This window comes from Pimephales promelas, chromosome 8 (assembly GCF_988280905.1).
Source record: "Pimephales promelas chromosome 8, fPimPro1.hap1.1, whole genome shotgun sequence".
In the NCBI taxonomy this organism is placed as follows: Eukaryota; Metazoa; Chordata; class Actinopteri; order Cypriniformes; family Leuciscidae; genus Pimephales; species Pimephales promelas.
Genome location: NC_142776.1, coordinates 31,715,019 through 31,738,170, shown reverse-complemented (window position 1 = coordinate 31,738,170; position 23,152 = coordinate 31,715,019). Strand labels below are relative to the sequence as shown.

At 37.9% G+C, this 23,152-nt stretch overlaps 1 protein-coding gene across 1 annotated transcript; it reads right to left on the bottom strand.

Annotated features, from left to right (window-relative positions):
• Positions 1-9,546: 9,546 nt before the first annotated feature.
• Positions 9,547-22,806, bottom strand: LOC148978115 (uncharacterized). Its single transcript, XM_089134632.1, has 4 exons — positions 22,734-22,806; positions 22,414-22,472; positions 10,355-10,448; positions 9,547-10,053 (listed from the first exon to the last, which is right to left on the bottom strand). Exons 2-4 carry the CDS (start codon positions 22,417-22,419, stop codon positions 9,788-9,790), a joined length of 366 nt encoding a protein of 121 aa, XP_088990758.1. The 5' UTR covers positions 22,420-22,472; positions 22,734-22,806; the 3' UTR covers positions 9,547-9,787.
• Positions 22,807-23,152: the final 346 nt, after the last annotated feature.

The following is a 23,152-nucleotide window of genomic DNA, read 5'->3' as shown; positions in this document are numbered from 1 at the left end:
GATCTCAGCGTGAGCGCAGGGGGAAGACGTGAGCTCATTAGGAGTGTTATCCTGGAATGAGCTCAGCAGTGAGGCATGGGATTATTGCAGCTAGCTCTGCTACCCCGAGCTCAATTCTACATAATGAGGTATCCTCAGTAGGCCACCAGTGGTTGTGCTGTCTCATATCTGAACTTTGTGAGTAGGCAACGTGAGTGTATTTGATTATCTTGCATATGCAAGACCTGATATAACCCATTGAAATAAAGATGACGCATGTAAATAGTACAGAGCTAATTCAGATTTACAGTACTGTACATCACATGAGCTTGAGCTGCTTCACACTTCCCAAACCACATGATTTAGAGCTCTCCTCTTTCTGAGGCAACAAGGTTGACTTTCTGTAGCTCAGTGGTTCTCTTACGAGAGGTTCTCTCTTATGGCGTAATTTCTAACGCTAGGGGAAAACCTGACTGAAAACCCATGGTGACGTTAGATACAATGGGGGGCGCTTCGTGTCCACTATGTCATGTCACGCCAAGACTGGCGCCTATAAATAACCTGGGCCTATAAATACAGCTTAAACCCCCAAAGTTTAAATCCCGTCTGGCTAGCAAGCTTCTCATAACGGAGAGTAGGCGGGCTTTTTTGGTTTGTTGAAACGCATTCGACCACATGAGCGCCTACGAAAGCAATCTGGTCGAACCTTGGGAAGTGGTTAAAAGTGGACAAGCTCAAAACGCTTTAGCCCTGTTTACACCAGTTTTTTTGTGTCATCCATTTGGGATCCATACGAGTAAAATGCAGCTTAATACCAGGTGTAAAGAGGCCCTACATCTTCTTTAACTTCATTGAGAAAAGGGTGTAAAGAAATATCAAAAACAGATCCAAGATAATAATCCTCTCAAAGAAAAATGTGCAGGAATGAAATATTGATGCACTCAGAAAATAGACTATTCCAGGCCACGGAGAGAGAGGCGAGGAACTGACTGTGAGACAAGTACGAACACAAGTTAGGCCAACCTAATATACCCCAATCAATTACTTTCATGCTATCAGCACTGGGCCATGCAATTAAGTAGACGAGTCGCTGTGCTTGTTTAGGGATATATCCGTCGTAAAACTATGCTGGAGTGACATTGTGATTGATGGCCCAGGTTTTTCGCTCTCTGTTTAATCCTCCCAGTCCCAAAAGAGATTCCTCTATGCCAGCACTGTCTCAGATTGGGGTAAAATAAAGCAGAGAACATTGATTACAGATCAGTGGATTGGAATGTGTGTATCCTGCAAGATAAACCCAACCAAGCCTGTACCAAATGAACATGAGAGAAACAGTCAAACATAGGGTCATGTGTTAGCAGTGAGACGACTAAGCTGAATGCATTGAACATGATCTCAGCATGTCCCAGTCTGATTTGTGATCATCAATGAGTAACACAAGAATTCTCCAAACAATACTAAACAAGAACAAAGCAGCCAAGCATGGTATAGGCTAATGATGTGGATGATCTGATTGCTTGAATGAGTGAACGGGATATCAACAACTTCTTCCCTGGACCAGAGCGTAGATGCATTTGATATGCCTGTCGATATGCAAAAAGATCTCCTCAACCGAGAAAAACCTTGATGAAAACGAGAAACTTATCTTGGATAACGTTACCCCCCAAGCACAACTGGGTGACTGATTAGTCTGAACAGAAAGCAGCCTCAAGTGAAATTCATTAAAAGATTCAGACTGAACCTCAAAGTTTCTAGTTCCAAAGTTTTCATGAAGTTTGTCCCTTCCTAAAACAACTTTAAATTTTGACGCTTGTATGTCCTAGAGCCGTCGGCAACATTTTTTTGATCATATTCAGTGAAATCGACATTATTATCCGACAGAACAACACAAATAAAGTGGTTTTAGAAAAAAAACGAGCTTCTAACTCCATCTGGAGCGTGTTATTTGTTTTGCAAAAAAACAGTGCTCCCGGATCATCGGGAGCAATCAGCGCATGGGGGTGTGAGATGTGACTGTCAATCACAGATCGGGCACACGCCACCCCTCGCGCACGTTACAATCACATGCACACGCCTGAAGTTCGCGCAGTAAGGAAGAGTGATGGCGGAACACTAACAAACCAAGTAAGCTAATTTACAGTATAAATGACGTTAGCAATTGTAATATATTGCTAGATTAGGCAGGGCAGCATACCTCCAAATAATCCATCCATGGTGTTGATGAATGCTGATGAGACGGTCGCGTTCACAGATAACCTGGTGCGCACGCACTCGAGCACGAACTCTGTGGGAGGGTATTTGTTGATGGGGGAAGGGCCATACCAGTTGTAAACATTCAAAATTTGGCCAAAGTCCACTCAATCTGCCAGACTTGCCGACTGCAGCTTTAATTTCTATTAGAACTGACATAGTATCTCAACTTTTTCATTTTTGTTTTACCAAGGTCACATTAAAGGAGTAGTTCACTTCAAAAAAAAAAAAAAAAAACTTTTGCTGATAATTTACTCACCTCCATGTCATCCAAGATGTCCATGTCTTTCTTTCTTCAATCGAAAAGAAATTAAGGTTTGATGAAAACATTCCAGGATTTTTCTCCATATAATGGACAGCACACCAAATACGTGTATTTTCTATCTGAATTAATATTAAGTGTGAACTGGAAGTGGTTTGAGTGATCGGATTTAAATCTATCTCGAAAGTGTCTCGGAGTCCATTAACTTCTGGTCTTTTCACAATCGTAGCTATTCGAGGCTTTAAATCTTATATGGAAATTCATCAGAAAAATTAACTGACATGTTTAAAACTATGATACGGTGAAATAAATATTGAAAAAAAAATATTGACTAAATAATAATTTTCATGGGTTTGTTATTGAATTTTACTTAGGCCTCCAAAAGTTGATAGACTTTTATTTATTTATTTGTTTGGGGGGGAAAAAATGTGTCAATTGAAATACATTGGCCAAAAAAGGTCTGTTTCATAGCTAAAGAAATACAACAGTTGCATTATCCAGAATGGGCAGCATCACGTGAAGCAACACAAAATCAATCTTATAAACAAACACGTTTGCATGAAAATATTGCATTTGATAAAGCGGGCACCCTGCCCAGGGAGGTGATCGGAAGCAATCCGCAGCACAGATAACCAAAGTAGAACCAGCAGGTGTTTGCATTTAAAAACATCCTCCGGTGTCGTCCCACTGCTTATTTACACTGTAAGCACAGCTCATTCATTTTTGAACACACCCTAGAGGTGTGGGTGACAGACACAGCTGACACACATATAGCGGAAGAAAGCACAGCATGTTATTTCTCCCCACCTTTTCAATATCAAATGGGATAATAGCTCGTAGCAAGGTGCAGCCTGATAAATAATTGACAAGATGGATGGTAACACATATGATGGAACATTCAAAGGTCAGTTCACATTGTCTTGCCTGTTGCTGTCCACAATTGAGTAATTAAAGAACATTCAAAAGGGTGTCTTTTCTAGCTTAAAGCTACATTGTACATCACTGATACTGCAAATTTTCAGTTGCATTCCGAATGGCACACAGCCCGGTTTTTAAGGAGATAGTTCACTTTGAAATTAATTTTTGATATGTTAGCTTACCTCAAGGGCATCCAAGATGTAGGTGTGGCTGTGGTTACAAGAGGTAAAAACGATATAAATACTGTTCATTTTCTCGCACAAACCTAGTTTCGTGTCTTAGGCCATCAATACTTACATTTACGAGTCATTAAATCATCTTTAATTTGGACTTTTTTGTGCATGCTCTTTGAGGTGGACCCCATAAACCTCCATTATATGACTGATAGACAAGAACGGTTTGACCTAAAAATATCTAAATGAATAATACTGTGGAAACAAAGACACCTACATCTTGGATGCCCTTGAGGTAAGTTAAAACATATCAAAAATTAATTTCAAAGTGAACTATCCCTTTAACATTAATTCATTAATTAAATCTATCCAAACCACTCTTTGATCAGCATAGTTCTCCTATATCATACATTTTAGGTATCTACACTACTGTTTATAAGTTTGAATCGGCATGTAATTTATTTTTACGTTTTTGAAAGAAGTCTCTAATGCTCATCAAGACTGCATTTATTTGATCAAAAATACAGCTGGTAAAATAGTAATATTGTGAACTATTATTGCAATGCAAAATCACTGTTTTCAAATATTTTAAAATGTAATTTATTCCTGTGATGGAAAAGCTGAATTTTCAGCATCACTCCAGTCTTTAGTGTCACATGATCCTTCAGAAATGAGTCTAACATGATGATTTGCTGCTTTTTTTTAATTTTATTTTTATTAATGTTAAAAACAGTTGTGCTATTTTCTCTGAAATAGAAATTAACACTGTAAAAGTTTGTCAGGTAGTTTACATGCACAAAAAGAACAAATATCACAAAACTAACAAATATTATCCTAACAAAAATATCCATTGTCATATTTTTTTTTTATAAAACTAAAAAAAGCCTGTTCAACTAATTTCCCCCAAAATTGAAATGCTGTCATCATTTTCTCATCCTCATGTTGTTACAAACCTGAATGACACAAAAAGATATTTTAAATATATATATATATATATATATATATATATATTATTGTAGACACGTGCGTTTTCTGTAAAGCTGTTTTGAAATTATATGTATTGTAAAAAGTTATATTTGCAAAAAGCACTTTACAAATAAATGTGAGTAGAATTTAATTGAATTGAATGCATGTTTAGCACAACATGGTGAGTAAATAATGACAGACTTTTCTTTTTTTCCGTGATCCCTTGGGTTCATGGGAGTTATTTATGCTGCATTAAACACTTTTTATTCTCAAACAGGTTTTGTGCCATATCCAAGTCAATTTACAACTAATCTGATCTTTCTGCACTTCTTCCTGGGGAAACAGCAGGCTGTGCTTGATATTAACCGCTAGAATGGATGCAGAATATGGTCAGAATGATCCTACAGGACTTCAGGCCACTCTCTCAAGCCAACCGTATGGCACGGGCCCTCAGAGAACCCCAGACAGCTGCGACCAATAGTCTGCCGTGTCACGATCCCAACATAGTGCCAGCAGAGAGAGAGATGGCGAGTCTAGCAGATCATCAAATGAGCACAGACACCCGCTGTAAACACACCTCTATGGACTTTTTGCATATGTGCATGGCCTGCTTTGCTTCTATCTCTTGTCTATGCACCCCTAAACCGGCATACCTGGTAATCTTGCTCTCCGGCCAGTGAGTTACAGCACTGTAATCTCATTACCCATGCATGTCTCATTAATTTTCTTTCATGGTCAAGTCGTCACTTCTGCTGCTGCTTTCTGGTTCCAGCACCCCCCACTCTTCTCGCTTTCACTGAGCAGATGAAGAGAAGCTAATGATAGCCCATTAAAAGACTGATCTCTCTACAGAATCCTCAATGAGGCCTGACTGTGGAGGAGAGCAGAAGAGGACGGCACTCTAAGCGCAAGTCTCCGGAAGTGATTTATTTCACTGATTACCTCATCTGGTCAATATCTGCTGAGCTGTTAGCAAAATAATTAACCTTGTGATATTGTGATTTTGCACATCAAAATGTATACCGTAAGATTCAAACCGTGTCATTAAGGGCTGGCTATTGACACAAATTTGATTCAATTTCGATTCACAAGCTTACAATTTGATTCATTTCTGATCTCGATTCAATTCAACATGGATTCATCTGGATACATTTCCAAGTGTGTCCGACTGGAATCCCAACCCAATCTCATGAAATTAGTCTGTTTTCATGCAATTTATACGCGAAAACGAGTTTTTACCTACTGTAAACCCCTTTACAGTGTGATTTTGGTGTGCGGTATGTGCGTATGCTTGTACGATTAGTGTGACATCAGAAGCCACGCGCATATCCAAATAGTTCAGTGGAAACTCCGCCCTGCAAACCAATTCTCACATTTTTATTGGGGCTGTTTACACCTAGCCATTTCATGTGTTTTCTCAGATCGGATAGCTATCTGATTTATCAAAACGATTCCATTTACCAGCCCCTTCTCATCCTTTAGCGTCACATAGAACACTATATGACAAAACGGCGCTATACTACGCACATGGCACCCTTTATCGTTAATATTCACGCAAACCCAAGGCGTCATAGCGTAATATGAGACTACCCTACCCCACCCCACACCTAAACCTAACCATCACAGCGCGTGTTATATTAACGATAACGGGTGCCATGTGCAAAGTATAGCGCTGTTTTGTCATATAGCGTTCTATATGACGCTAAAGGATTAGAATGCGTTGCTTTTACACCTGGTGACATTGTGTTTTTGCAAAACAGATATAAATCTGATCTTCAATTTCCACGCTATATGCAAATTTAATGAAGTGCGCGTCATCGAAAGCAACAGATATGAGCAGAATTTTATTGATCATCGGCTAATTTCAAAATAAGCAAAGACAGCAATATATGAGAGAGCGGCAACAGCATGGTAAGATCATTTCATTTCTGTACTTTTGGTAGTGTTAAGCGTCTGCGAATTACTTTTACTTTAATTTGGGCTAGATTGCGGCGCGTTGGCTTGATAGGCGCTCAGCTGCTCATCGGAGGTGATGCGTGTTGCAGTAGCGTCGTCATATCTGACTAAAATAACATGACACATAACCTATAACACGCTCACACGTCAGCCAGTTCTCATCCCAAGGCGTCATGTAACTGACGCTTTTGACCATGCGTCAACATCCAACGCACATGGCACCCTTTAGTGCAGTGGTTCTCAAGTCGTCGGGATCCACTGCTCTGCACATTTTGTATGTCTCTCTTATGCAGACTGATCTCATGAAGTAGAGTGTGTATGACACGCCAATTCGTATTTCCATTTTTGGCGTGCTATCAACACGCATAATCGCTTTTCAGCGTGTTTATGAACGCCGTTGACTTAAGGTTATATAAATATATGACTTACCTCAACCCCGTCCCTAAACTTAACTGTCACTGGGGTTAATGCCATTTATGAGTGTTCCCTCACCATCCTAGGGGAAAAAAAAGATAGCTCCCCAGATGTAGATGTACATTTTGCTTCGTTTCGCTCGTACATTTGACGGCGTGTACAGACACGCGGACATTAAAGGGTTAGTTTACCCAAAAATGAAAGTTAAGTCATTAATTACTCACCCCCATGCTGTTCCAACCCCGTAAGACCTTCATTCATCTTCGGAACACATATTTTTGATTGAATCTGAGAGCTAGATCAGTCCTAGATAGAAGGGACTGGCTCTTGACGGCCCATAAAGTCATTAAAGAAAAGGTTTAAATATTCCATGTGCCTACAGCGGCTCAATTATAAGTTTATCAAGCGACGAGACTACTTTTTGTGCAAAAATAAACATAAATAACGACTTTATTCCACTATTCCATTACTTCCTTATGGGCGCATGCGCGAGAACTGAGACGAGGACGTTCTCATTCGTCTACTTTTTGTTACCGGCTGCTCACCGCTTAGGAGTTTTACCGCCACCTACCGTATAAAATGATGATCCATATATAAGGCGCTCCGGATTATAAGGAACACTGTCGTTTTTTGAGAAGATTAAAGGCTTTTAAGTGCACAGCGCGCATCTTCCTCTGCTTGTAAACGGAAAGTTTTGCGCTTCCAGCTATATCAGCACATCATCTTATACGGTAGGTGGCGGTAAAACTCCTAAGCGGTGAGCAGCCGGTAACAAGAAGTAGACGAATGAGAACGTCCTCGTCTCAGTTCTCGCGCATGCGCCCATAAGGAAGTAATGGAATAGTGGAATAAAGTCGTTATTTATGTTTTTTTCGCACAAAAAGTAGTCTCGTCGCTTGATAAACTTATAATTGAGCCGCTGTAGGCACATGGAATATTTAAACCTTTTCTTTAATGACTTTACGGGCCGTCAAGAGCCAGTCCCTTAGGCAGTCTATCTAGGACTGATCTAGCTCTCAGATTCAATCAAAAATATCTTTATTTGTGTTCCGAAGACTAACGAAGGTCTTACGGGGTTGGAACAGCATGGGGGTGAGTAATTAATGACTTAATTTTCATTTTTGGGTGAACCAACCCTTTAATGGCGTACACATACACGCATACACGCGGATAGCTCAAAATGCGTAGAGATAACACGCCACTTGACTCGAAAGTGGCGCATATGTTTACGCAAAAGTCATGATGTCATGTTGCTCTTATCTGACACACTCAGTTCAGTTCATAGAGTCTATCCTAACAAGCTGAGGATCTGAACCAGGTGTGTTAAATAAGGGAGACATACACAATATGCAGAGTCCCGAGGACTGGAGTTGAGAAACACAGCTTTGGCATCAATATGAGATGCGCCTCCTAGTGGTGTAACCCTAACCCTACCCTAGACCTAAACATACCCGCCTCATCTAACTGACGCTAAAGGTTGCCATGTGCGTCGGATTTATGTGCGTGCATTCTGACCACCGTGCCCACCTTCGCCAGTCTCTGCCATCCATCAGGTCCCTGATTCCCTGAAGTGACATCGAGGTCGTTGTGTTCCTGCGCTGGCTGGCCCATGCAGCATCTTACAGGGTGGTGTCGCAGACCTTCGATATCCCAAAGACCTCTGTGCATGATATTGTGCACAGAGTGAGCAACGCCATCATGGGAATTTTGAGGAGGGTGACTTGCTTTCCGACCGGAGTTGACCTGAGGCAGTGGGAGCAGGATTTGTGCAGCTGTCTGGGTCACCAGCTGCTACTTCAACAGGAAGCTGTTTCACTCCGTACAACTCCAGGCCATCACTGATCACCGGGAGAAATTCCTTGATGTCTTTGTGGGATATCCTGGGTCTGTGAACAATGCCAGGGACAGCCCTGTGTATGCTGGCAGCCTTTATTCACCTGCAGGCAAGTGCATCCTCAGGGATGGAGGCTATCTTTGCCTGAGTGCACCCATCTGCCTCATCACCCCGTACAGAGAGCCTGTACAATAACAGAACCCTGTGCAGGCTCGTTTCAACAGCAAGCACTCCCGTGCCTGCAACATCGTGGAGAGCGCTTTTGGGATGCTGTAGACACACTGGTGCTGTATCTTCTTCAAGGCCTTGGAGGTGAGCCCTGCCTTCGTGCCTGAGGTTATTGCGTGCTGCGCTGTGCTTCACAATCTCGCTCTAGTCAATTAGGACATCAATGAGCCAGAGGATGAGGAAGACCTTGATGACGACCTCCCCTATCCTCACAACTTTGAAGCATGAGTGGGAGAATGCACAGCACAATCTTGGTGCTGCGGTTTCCAACCTAATTATACACACCTGAATCAACTTAAACCAATTAATAACCGACTACTTGAATTGACAGGTGTGTTGGGACTTAACGCTCAATGATTAGCCTTGATAATCCCTGCATACGCTCTGTATTCATTTAGAAGCCATATAATAACCTCCAATGAAACTGTTTTTTTTTTTTTTAAATATTGCAACATTTCTAGAAGTCTATAATGTACTGTGAATGCCTAGAAATAGTTTGTTTTATATACAGTATATATAGTATTGTACAAAAGTCTTAAGCCACCAATTGTTGTTGTTGCACAGTACTGTGTATGCGTACATGTATGCGTGTACATATAAACATACACACATATAATAAAATTGAATTCGCATTAACCCAAATCTGTCAATAATCATAAGATGTTTGTCATTTAATTTATTTTTTTGGCAATGATTTCATGGACATTGAGGAATCTTTCATCCCTTTCTTTAATTTGTTTCTCTCTCATCTCTTTATCTTATGTCTCTTTCTTGTCTTTTCTCTCTCTCTCCCATTCTCTTTCGTCCTTATCCTCCTCCGTCTTTCCTCCCTCTCAGCTGCTTTCCACACTCTCTCTCCTCCATCTCCATTATCAGGTCCTCAACATTTTGAGGCCTTTTCCTGGCTCTTGCTGGCCTCACTGAGGACGAAGAGGCCACAGCAACATCCGGCCCACATGAGGCAAAGAGGGCATGAGGAGTGATGGAGGGTCTGCCCCCAATTGCCTCATCCATGACAGTGTACCACTTCCAGGATGCTGCTGTGCTCACCCTGTCGGTGGACATTTCAGATCCTGCAAAAATGCACAAGCATGATACATAAGCAGTCATTTTAACATCACAATATTTAATCATTTTATTTCTATATCAGAAGTAACAAAATGATCTTACTTAGTATTTTTGTTTAAGGTTTTCCCTTTTTTTTTAAATATAAATTCTGCCTTGCAGGTCCTGCTTTACCACAAAAGATTTGCAGCAAATGCAGAAAAACCAAGAATCAAAAAAGTGCTGTAATATCTCTTTTCGAAAATACAATAATTGAAATACTACAAATAGACAATGAAATAAGATTTTTAAATATTTCTGTATACTCACTTAAAGCCTTTGATGGCAGCATTCCGCTTTCCGGTGAAGAGGGCTTCATGAGCCACTCTCCATCGGATAAGCAGACGGGTGTGCTCTTCTGTCCCTGTAACATCCAGACAAGATTCACGTTACTTCTGAGATTTACGAGTTCAATACTACATTTACATGTTGAGGTTGTTGCTGATAAATAGCTTTTTATCCATCATAAATGTAAATAAATAGTGTCTTTATATCTTCAACAATTCAATAGTTTACTGTATACCTATTTCTATAGTCTTTGTTCATCTCTTATGAACACTGATGTTTCGAACGTACGGCTTCTTTCACGTACTGTTTTCGCCAACTATATAGTAGAAGTAGGCATATTCAAATGCACTATAAGTATATGTAGGTCTGAATCTCATGATAATTAGTACGTCACCTAGGTAATTCTCTCCTACTCTTTTCCCCATACTATACAGTAGGGAAGTATACGGTTTTGAAAGCAGCCCCTCCCTTTTCTGAAAGAGCCACTGTTACAAATACAAAATATGGAAAACATTTAAGTTTTACATTTAAGGTTTTGTGCATACATTTGGTGGGATAATCAAATGTACACCTAACAACAACAACAACAATAACCCCCCCCCCCCCCCCTCCCCCCGAAAGTTTATCACCCATCAAATATGCTCTAGTTAATAATATTTGGACACATTAAATTGATCATAAGTGAGTGTAAAGTACAATTAATTTCCATTTTAAATAAATGTTGCTCTTTTGAACCTTTTTTTAAACCACTACTGTTTTCAACATTGATAATAAGACATCTTTCTTGAGCACCAAATCTCACATTAAAATTATTTTTAAAGATCACGTGACACTGAAGACTGCTGAAAACGTATTTTGTTGAAAACAGTTATTTTATTGTGAGCATAAGAGACTTTCAAAAATATTACAAAAATCTTTTAGACCCCAAACTTTAACTATAGTGTAGGCTATATTAATCATTTCAATCCAACGCAACAAATAAAATTAATATAAATACACTGCATTGAGGTAACAAATGTCTAGTATTACGACTGTATCACGATCATTACTCTTAATTTAGCTTTTTAATTGAGTCTCATGCTGTTCATCCCCAAAACAAAAGCAAAATGAAACGTGTGTGTGCTTGTTGCCAAAAAAGATCCACACTTGAATGTGAACATGAAGTTCCCAGGGAGCCCATCTTAGATTTGGCTTTTCGTTCCGCATTAGTGTGGGAGCCATCTTGGATCTGGCGGAGAGTTATCACTCTCCTGCTGTTCACTGCTGATTTGCCTCATGCCACTTATCAGCACTGCAGCAATCACAGCTTAAGAATTCATCACATATCTCACTGAAGTTTTATGAAGCACCCCACTTTTTTCCTGAGACCTTGTGTAGACCCTTACAGTCCACTATAAACTACTATAATGAGCTGCTTTCAAGAGAATTTCAGACCTTTAAGACCTTTGAGTTCATATTCCTTACTGCGCTTTTGAACACTGTTCCAGAAAAAGTTTTTAAAATAACATTGTTTTGCTAAAACACCTAATTTGTATACCTGTTTTATGCTTTCTATAATTTGATTGGATGAGTGCTTCCAAGAGTGCTGATAAGTTTTTTTTCTTGTTTTAATCATAAATCTAACAGCATAATGCCAAAAGAAATATCAATTTACCAGTAAATACATTTAATTAAAGAGATATTCCAGGGTTTCTGGGTTTGAAAAGGTCTTTAAAAGTCTTAAATCAACCCTAACACAAATTAAGGCCTTGAAAGGTTTTAAATCAGAGCAGAATGTCTTAAAATGCATCAAGTCATACCATTAAATGTTGCATTAAATGAATATCGTCCTCAGTTTTTTTTTTTGTCCCGTTTGCCAAATGCAAATGTCTAAACATCTCTAAATCAAGATTTAGCAATCATAAAAACAAAGTCTTGAAAAATTGAACACAATGAAGTGAGAGTATGCTTAAAACAAGAAGAAATATGTCAATGACTTTAAAAGAATCTTTAGACAATTGCACTTGAAAACAAAAGACAAAAATACTGAGGAAGAACTTCAGTTTTTGGAGTGTGATCAGAAGGTTATTTCAATATTTTAGTGGTATGGAGCAGAGCGAATAAAGAAAAAAAAACAAATTTTTCTTTTTTTTTTTTTTGAGTAATGAGACGTGTTGGAATTTTATTTACAAAACGCCAAAGTGTTGCTGCTACAACAAATTGTGTTTATCCCTAGACATTAACATTTAGAGAATATATTGACTTATTGTGTTAACTTCAATATATTCCTTAAATTTTACCGGTCTTAAATTTACCTTCATAAAACCCCTGAATTCTCATCAATTCATTTAGGAATATGGCTATTATACAGAGGCCTTGCAAACAATTTTAGCCGTAATTATTTGAGCAAATGTTTGCATTATCATTTCATTGTCTATTCATAGCTGTATTTCAAGCCTCTCAGGAGACACATGCACTCCTACAAAGATGTATGGATACAAATCCTCCACATTCCCCCATTTGGTGTTTTGAATAGGAGGAGACATGTACGGTTCAGTTTTGATATGGCCACAACATATTAACTATTAAGGAATAATTAGTCGTATTATTTCGTGGGAAGTTGGGGACATCATATTAACTCGAGTCGTGGGAATGTGATAATATGTCATGACCACAAGACCATTTTATTGAGGTAATAACATCCTTGTCGTGGGCAAGCGATGTGAAGTCACGGACTCGAAATCAAATGTTAAGAGAACAACATATTGTGGCCATATTCTTGTATGTCTGTGACTTATTTCGCTGAGAGAATGACATCTATGTTGTGGCCATGAGTTTAATGAATAACTAAATTTGTTAATAATGAATTAACTCATAATATTAGGCTACTTATAAATTAATATTTTAAATTCAGAATTTAAAGTGTGCCATTTAAGACAGGATTAGTAACCTATATTAAAGGCCTGATATTGTGATGTCAACTCAGATGGACAGGGTGGAAAGGATACACAGAGAGGAGCAATGTGGAGGTTTCATGTCTTTTGAGTGTTTGGGGCAAAGAGTGCAGGCAAAAACGCAGGGTAGTTAGAGAAATAAATCCATGTTAGAAGATGTCACGGTTTTAAGCGCTCAAGTGTCAACAAGGGCTCTCCTCTTTTTCACCACCAAGACCAATGACTGATGACTTTTCAAAATATTGTGGGAAGCAAAACACTGCATAATTTTATTTGCATCTGCATCCTTTGCATTTCATGGTGTTTTACTGCCTTTTCTGGGTCAGAATGTCTACATTTGGTAGTTTTAGCAGTGTATAGTGTAAATGCAAAATTTGGATACGGGTCACTTTTATACGGAGGCGTATTGCATTCACTTGAAGAAAAAAAATCTACTCTGTTTTTCTGAATTAACGAGTTAATTTTTCATGAGAAAAATTTTTTTGCTCTGTTTTTCTGAATTAATGAGTTAATTTTTCATGAGAAATTTTTTTTTTGCTGTTTTTCTGAATTAACGAGTTAATTTTTCATGAGAAAACAAGTTTTTGCTCTGTTTTTTCTAAATTAATGAGTTAATCTTTCATGAGAAAAAAATATTTTGCTCTGTTTTTATGAATTAATGAGTTAATTTTTCATGGATTTTTTTTTTGCTCTGTTTTTATGAATTAATGAGTTAATTTTTCATGGATTTTTTTTTTTGCTCTGTTTTTATGAATTAACTCGTTAATTCAGAAAAACAGAGCAAAAACTTTTTTCTCACGAAAAATTAACTCATTAATTCAGAAAAACAGAGCAAAAACTTTTTTCTCATGAAAATTTTTACTCATTAATTCAGAAAAACAGAGCAAAAAAAAAAAATCTCATGAAAAATTAACTCGTTAATTCAGAAAAACAGAGTAGATTTTTTTTTTTTCAAGTGAATGCAATACGCCTCCGTACTTTTAAAAGATGATGTAAGTGGGGTGTCAAAAAACTCGGATATAGTCAGAAAATCGGATTTGGGCATCAAGACCTGCAGTGTAGGCTAAATGCAGCCTAAATGTCCAAATGCCTGCTGTGTCTATTTTATTCAGTTCATTCATATGCAGTAAGCTGCATCCACAAGCCCCCCTGTTGAGATTGTATACACGCTGACAAAACTTAGCAAAAAGACACAAAGTGAATCTCCAAATGTGATTTGCAAAGGGCCATTCAGATTTAGCACGATTTGTCTTGTAAATATAGCACGGTAATTGCTCTACTGAAGAACAGCAGCCAAAATGGCCTTCAGACAGTCTTTCCGGAGTCCAGGGTTGAAGCGCTCTTTGTCAGTACATTGCAGGAGCAAATAGATAAACAACTGCCAAGTGGAACAATTCAAAGACTGTTTTTGTTCTTCTCAGAATAAGCTATTAACCTTGCACTCTAGAACATTAATTATGAATTCCCTTCATCACTCGAAGAAGAAAAGTGTTCGTTAGGGCACAAAGTTACACTTGGCAGCTCGTCAAAGGCAATGTGAAAGGATCCTTGGCCGTTTTTTTAAATTGGGCAAACGGAGCAAACAATGCGTTTGAAAAAGCCACAGTGCAACTTCATTTTCGGAACAATAGCGGCCTTGTTCCCAGAGGTGGCATTTCTCATTTTTCTTATCTGTGCACCTTGAAGGCTGTCACAGCGGTGAGCGGTGTGCCTCTGTTGTTCGCCATGGATCGGAGAAGTCTCCTGAGGTGAGAGCCTCGGCGCTAGTATTGTGTCACTCCGCTTTTGAATTTCGTCTACAGCTTTCCTATCAGACTCATTTGAGAGAGGGGTTTCAGATGAGAAAAGTAAAACTCTACCTTCCCCAAACTCTTTCTGGATGCGGTGCATTGTGACGTTGTAAGTGTCTCGGTGAAGCCTGTGAATTGCTTTCCAAGGGAATGTCAAGAGGGTAGAAAATTGCTGCACTTTAGGTCGACTTTAACAGGCATTTCCTCCTCTTATTCGAGCTTGCTGACAGATCCAATTTATCTTGTTATAGAACCTGCATTGAAAGAGAATTATGGATATGGAGGATTACATAATTACGGAGAATTACAGAATTATGGATTTTGATGGTGCTTAATCTTTAAGTTAAAGCAGCATAATGTTACTTTTGAAATTTTGCTCTAAGGGTTGGGAAACAGTATTGTCTTTTACTACTGTCGTAAAATCTGTCATGGTTACACCAGGGAATACACTCGTGCATTTGTTGACAAGCGATACCCCCGAACTCGAGAGAAGGAAGGAGTTCTCACATCTTGGGCAGACTGCCAGCGTTGCGTGCGAAATGTCTTCATCCCAGACCATATCATCCCAGCCAGCAATGACATGTGAGGCCCATATGAGGGCTTGATGGGCGGCAAATGTGGGCCCCATTATGGGCTTGCACCCGGGATCCACATTGGGGCAAGCTGTGGAAGCCCAGATGTACTAAAATTGGGACCAGTACGGGTACTGCGTGGGTCTTAATTGGGCAATTCATGTCAGACCCATTTGGGCCCCACCTGGCCAAATGGGCCTTAAGTGGGCTTGCACCCGGGATCCAACTATGGTTACCCAGATGGGCTTTAAATGGGCTCTGTAAGAGTCTTATGTGGGTCCTAAGTGGGAAATTCAAGCCAGACCCATTGGGGCCCCACCTATGAATATAGTTTGGGCTTTATTTTTTTTTTCAAACGTCAAAAGATTGCGTAGCTCACGTTTTACAGTAACTATATAGACTTTATAGCTAACGTGCCAATTGGCTACTGTTTTACATAATGGATATGCTAAATCAATTCAATGTTTGTGTGGTAGATAATAGCCATATCGTCAATATCAAGCTACCATAGATGAATCTACAAATTTGAAAAATCGATTTGCATTATAGCCTGAGGCAAGACACTTTCTCCAGAAAAATAAATAACAAACATCACTATCAGCCTGCAAACATAGGATAGTTATCCTGATTGATTATTTTGTCCATCTAATCATGTATTATTTACTTGCAAGAATGTAGCCCCAACCAAACTCGGTAATCAGTATACTTTCACGTCTCGAGCTGGTGCGAGCTGCCCGCCCTGGCTCTACAGGGATGCTTGAGTGTGTGAAGCGCCCTCAAAAGAAAGCAATGCAGTCTACATTGGATGCGGCGAGGAGCGAAGCTACACAACACGTTACCAACAGTAAAGTAATCACGCGAGTGCTCTGTTTCTGACGCACTTCACATTTGCTAGGCGGGGGAAGATTGATGCACCGGACCGGAGTCATGGGGACTTGGTTACGTTTTTGTGGAGTAGTATTACGAATTAATGTTTTTAAAATAGTATTAGTATAAAAAAAAATTATACGCCATTTTGGCGTACCCTATGCGGACCGACGCTGATCGGTCGAGACACCCCTCACTGCGTCCACTATACATTGGACCATCCAGCTAAGTCATCGTAACCTCCTCCTTTAGCTCACGCCAGCGAGCTAATGCTGGACCAATATTGATCCTCGTCCAGCCTTTTATTTTGCCACTCTTCCTTTTTTTCTTTCTACTGTCCTCCGACAAAACCTTTGGCTTCTTGGTTTTACTTGCTGCTTCAGCCATGACAACAAACAGAGGCAAAAAAAAAACAAAACAAAAAATGCTCGTTGGGCTCTCTCATCAGAATTTGAGGAAATGAGGCAAGTGATGTATGCCGTAAAGCAGTTGAATTTTGTAGTTCTTTTTATGCGCGGGTTCCTACCCGAAACCCGAAGTTATAAAGTGCCAGTAAAAGCGATAGAGACACTTTCAGTCTATGGCGGTCATTCAACCTATTGTAAGTCGATGTACCATCTCAAGGGTTTTGGAAAAATATTATAAAGGTTGAAAAAGTTACATAGTGCTGCTTTAAATCTCTAAAATGAACAAAATCATTAGCAGTGTTCGATACCATATACCCTCACTCACTAAACTGCCTACATTAGTCCACTAATATTAAAGGAGTGAATGGAAACAAGTGAAACAAGCAAAAAAATTCTCGAACTCTGTCATGTATAAACCTTGATTAAACCACTTAATAATCAATTAAAAGGGAATTTATACACATCCACATTGGACCAGCAAATTGGAAAATGGATGATTCAGATGCGGCCGGCATCTTCTGGAGAGACACGGAAATTCATTTGGCGGGACCCTCACAGTGCATTATGGGTATATTCTCTAGTCGTTGAGCATACATCATACACTCGTTATTGCATTGCATCATGGGATTGAATGAGTACACCATACAAATGGCTGTTGACTGCCCCCTCAAAGAGTGCCCTATTTAAGGGTATATAGGTGGTGATTTCGGAAACAGCCAGAGCGTGTGTGTGGATAGATAAGTGAGAGATTTTTAAATGCAGAATAATTTAAACGTTTTTAAGTAAAGAAATTATAATTTAAAATATAATTTAAAAAAACATGCTCCAGATATTGTTTCTTCACAGCAAGATATTGTTTGTCTTTCTCTTTTGAAGTGAGTAAATGATGGCCCATCATTTATAATTGGTACAGAGATTCTCTTACATGCACCTTTATTGTTGTAAACATAATAGCTTACATTTGTAGTGTTTCATTACTGGGAACATTGTCTTCCAATCAAATCAGTGACAGCCATGATAGCTTGTTTGTTGTTTATAATTGCCTTTTAATTATGTTCTTCTTGTATGATTGTAATTTCCCCCCTCTTCTTTCTCTAACTTTGTAACTTTGAGGGCAAAAAAACTAAAAAAAAAAAATAAACTTCTTTATCTGTACCTGCAGAATATGATAAATTAAAGACTTCAGTGTAGGTGACATGATTTTACATGCATCATAAACATTGTTTGGATCGTCACACCACTATCCATATATACTGTATATATAAATTTGGAGGTTCAATCAAATAATGAGAAGTTTCATTCATAGACATTACTTCCAGGTGTATAGTGACACTAATTTCGAACAGAGCCAAATGAAGGGGCTATCAAAATAAGAGGTTTAAATGCTAAACATTTAAAAAAGGCAGACCATTTTCACATCTTTAAAAGGAGGCGAGCTATGAAACTGAGCTTTTTAAGATTATCAACGAGACTTTCAAATGCCATTTTATAGTTCACTCAGAGTTCATTTGTGGTTTTAGGCAATGCATGGTGAGTGACTGAAGTAGTATCTAGAGATAGATCCTTTATCACACACACACACGATTCCACAAGCATCAGGGAATGAATTAAATATTATAATGCAAACTATAGGCCTTTAAACTAGTAATTCATCAAATATTCTGTATTGTTAGGCCTTCAGAGTTTAAGGAATAACCACATCTGAAATATTTAGCAGAGACTGGCAAGGCTTCAGTGAAGGAATTATTTTTCAAAGCAAACTACTGTTTTGACTGTCTTTTGTCTATTTTTAGCCAACACAGAATGTGATGTAGCTTAAAGCACCTTGCTTATAATCAACACGGGTTGATTTAAAAAAAACAAAAAAACATTTTAGAACATTTTTTTTAGTATAATATACATGCTACTACTACAGTATATATACAGTATCTATATATACATAAAGTATACACTATGCAGTCAATAAGATTTTTGGAATGAAATTAATCGTTTTAGTCAGCAACCACGCATTGATTTGATCAAATGTTACAGTAACCTTGTGTATATTGCAAAATGTCAAATAAATACTGTTCTTTTGACCTTTCTATTTACCAAAGAATCCTGAAAAAAATGTTATCACTGTTTGGACAAAAATATTAAGTGGCACAACGGTTTTCAATTGGTAATAAGCAGCAAATCAGCATATCAGAATGATGATGTGACTCTGAAGAGTTATGATGCTAAAAATTCTACATTAAAATAGATTGTAAACAGTTAAATAATTACCTAATACTACAGTATTTACTTTATTTTGCTCAAATGCAGCCTTGGTGACCAAAACAGACTCCTTTTAATTGTTCCGACCAAAAACTTTTGAACGATGGTACACAATTAGATTTATTCACTTCAAGTGCATGACATCTGACACTTACCAGGTTTCATTTCAATATTCCATAGTGAGAGCTCATTCATAAAAGGAAATTTGTATGTGTCCCCAGACAGCATGAGAGCTTCTGAGGCAGCCGTTCCTAAATTAAACTGTTTACATCTTATAATAATACTAAAAACTTCTGTGCTTGAGTACTTGGATGTCGGTGGCACCGCTCAATCATTGATCACTGAGGCGAGAAATTAGCTGAATTGCTTTTTAAGTGTGAAAAATAAGGGACATAAAATAAACAAAACCATTTTTCTTACTAACATACCCTTGAGTTTTTGATAATGAAGGACTGTTAAAGGGATACTCCACCCAACAATGACAATTCTGTCATCATTTACTCACCCTCAAGTTGATGCAAACCTGTATGAGTACGAGTTTCTTTCTTCTGATGAACACAAAGGAAGATATTATGAAGAACAATTGCACCATTTACTTATTTCTTTTTTTCTACTATGGAAGTCAATGGTGCCAAACAACTTCTTGGTTCCAATCGTTCTTCAAAATATATTCTTCTGTGTTCATCAGAAGAAAGAAACTCGTACAGGTTTGCAACAACTTGAGGGTGAGTAAATGACAGAATTTTCATTTTTGAGTGGAGTATCCCTTTATAACACAGTCTCATCCCAAAAAGTCATATAACTGACGTTTTGGGACGTATTTTGACCATACGTCAATATCAGCCTTTTTAGGGCCCCCTTAAACGTCGGTAGATGGCGATCCCGGGCCGTCATACAACTGACGCTTTACCTTTAACGTCAGTTAGGTGACGGGTTAGGTTTAGGGTTAGGTTTAGGTATGGGGTAGAGTTAGGATCCCATAACCTCATCTACCGACGTTTAAGGGGGCCCTAAAAAGGCGAATATGACGTATGGTCAAAAGACGTCCCAAAACGTCAGTTATATGACGTCTTGGGGTGAGACCGGGTTGCCCTTTAATAATCATATTGATAAACTTCATTTCTTACCAACAATTAGGAAAAATGCACAAAGTTAGGATAGCAAACTATAAATGGTAATAAAAAGGCTTTGAATATAACTAAATTTGCAGCAAAACAATATAATTTTAATTTATTATTTTAGTTTCAATAGCTACAGATTTTATAGTAAGTAGTTAGAATTCGTATCTGATATCAGTGTCAGCTTTTATATTAGAAGAGGTCAAATAATGTGGACCGAATGTCTTGCATCTACATTCCTATTCTCTTTATGCAATGTATTGTTTTTGTGGATTAAAGCTTTTTCGGGCTATAGTGCTGATTTATTTGATCAAAATAGAAAAAAACTTTAAAGATAAGCTCACATTGGATACATTTTCCAAGGTCAGTGGTCTGGTCGGACATTTTTTTTTTTTTTCAGAAAAAGTTTAAATGTGGAAAAGCAATGCATGATTCTACAACCTCAGATTAGAAAAGCTGAACATTGGGTCAAATATATATATTTTTTGTTCTTCAGCTGGTAGCCAACATATAGTGCAATATCAATAAGGGGGATTTACCTTGACATCTTTTCACTTTTACTTCTCTCATCGAAAAGGGTGGATTTGGTTTGAACTGTCAGTTAAGCCATTTTGTTAAAGCAAATTATTTTCTGATAAAGCACAGATGCCAAATATATGCTGTCCTACAATACGTTTATTTAACAGGGACATGTGATAGCAGAATTACATTTAAAAGAGCTGTACATTCAAGGTTAATGCCTAAATGTATGAAGAGTTCAGATGCAAAAGCCTCTAAGTGCCATTTGAAATTTTCTTCTTTAATGATCATTTTAATCAAGCTTGTATATTTAAGTTCAGTGATTTCACTTAAATGGCAATGATAATTACCTATTAATTGTTATTTAAGTGAAATTACTGAACTTAAATATACAAGTTTGATAAAAACCATCATTAAAGAAGAAAATGTCAAATGGCATTTAGAGGCTTTTGCATCTGAACTCTTCGTATATACATTGTTGGAGAAAATTGCCAAGTTATTACTTTGTATGACAACCCAGTATTTCCTTTTTAAGTAATTAAATATAAACAAGCACCTCCAAAACAATAAAGTACAAAGTATGCAGTTTTTATGCTAAAGCCTAAGGCAAGGGCAGCTTATATAGTCCACACAGCAAAAGCCATCAAGGAACGCATCAACACCTTGTGCTAGTGGAAATGAATAAAAAACATTTATATGCAAGGCTATATAATTCACTCTGGTGCTTATATGACCAAGTACAATTATTAAAATTGTGAGTCTCAATCTGAAACTTAGAGGCTGTTTACACGACAAAAACTTAAAACTTTAAGCGTTTTGCCGTTTGTTTACACGACAACATTGTTTTGGGTGCCTGAAAATGCAAACTTTTGAAAGTGTATTTTAAAGTACAAGTTTTTGAAAAAGGTCTCCATGCAAACAACCAAAGCGTGAATCTCTGAAGACGATGGCATCATGCAAATGTGTTCAATCTATAATGTTTCACCTTCATCTAATGCCCTCGCTCTGCTCAGACCTCCCCTGGACTGAAGCAAGTTCACACTATACAGACAGACAATCTTATTTACAATAACAAAAATAATATCACATCAAAAAGGCCTACAACATTGTCATATAAAATGTATTCTACATAAGACCTCACTTGATGCAATCAACGGCCAGTGAATATAAAACACTGTTTGTAATATATCTAACACTTATTCATATTAAACTAATTTGATATACCTTTTTCAATTACCCACATGTCCAGTATTTGATTTATACATAAAACCAATTAAATTTTGAAGACAATCTTTTATAATATGTTGTTGAAAACTGTGGATTCTTTTAAATTGTGTTGTATCGTATTCAATTTCAATGTTTAGCTGTGTTAGTCTGTACTGTGATGACCTGCCGATGTAAATAGCCTTCGGGATAATTCTAGCATACATTGAAGAAAAGCTAAGATGTCCAAAGAAACAAAATATATAAAATTGGGCTAGTGGTTTTTGGATATTTTACTGCAAAATTCACACATTTTGTACCTTTAAATAATAATAATAAAAAAGATAACAAAACACATCAAAATGTATAACCATACCTGCATGAGTTGTTAATGCAGTTAAATCGTTGCATATTACTGAAGTTGTGCAATCAAGCCTGCTCCAAATATTCGAACACAGAAGAGAAATTAGCAGTCACACTTCACAGGCCAACTTTTACACTAACATTCAACGTCGCATTGCATTCACTCGGTTAAAACTCCACTTTCGCAGATAACACAGCTACTAAGGAAAGATAACTCGCATGCATACTTATCCACATCTTAACAGAACACGGATTAATTAATTAATTGATTGATTGATTGACTTTTTCCACACTTTTAACAAACTTCTCAACAGAAGTGAACGAAATCCATACCTCACTCTGCTCAGGCAGACCCATAGACAGACTGAAGCTAGTCTCAGCCTCAGACGTCACGCCCACGGAACTGAAGGTCTGGCTATGCGAGACTGAAGTAAGCGAGCCGAGAGCGCCATGAGCCGATGACGTCACAACAGCGACAAACAAAACTAATCAAAAATAATATATTTTTCCTTTTCTTTTCTCACATATGCATATTAATTTCTAGAAGAAACCATAAGGATTTTGTGTGAAATAAAAATGAAATAAAATAAAAACTTATATAAGCACATATTTGTTTTTTATTTGTTGCTTATATAGCCTATTAGCACTTTTTTTTTACACTAGATCTTCTGAAAACCTGAGACTGTTTGAAATCAGAGGTAAACATTCTTATAAAGATTTCAATTCTATTTAAAAAAATGCTGTTCTTTTGA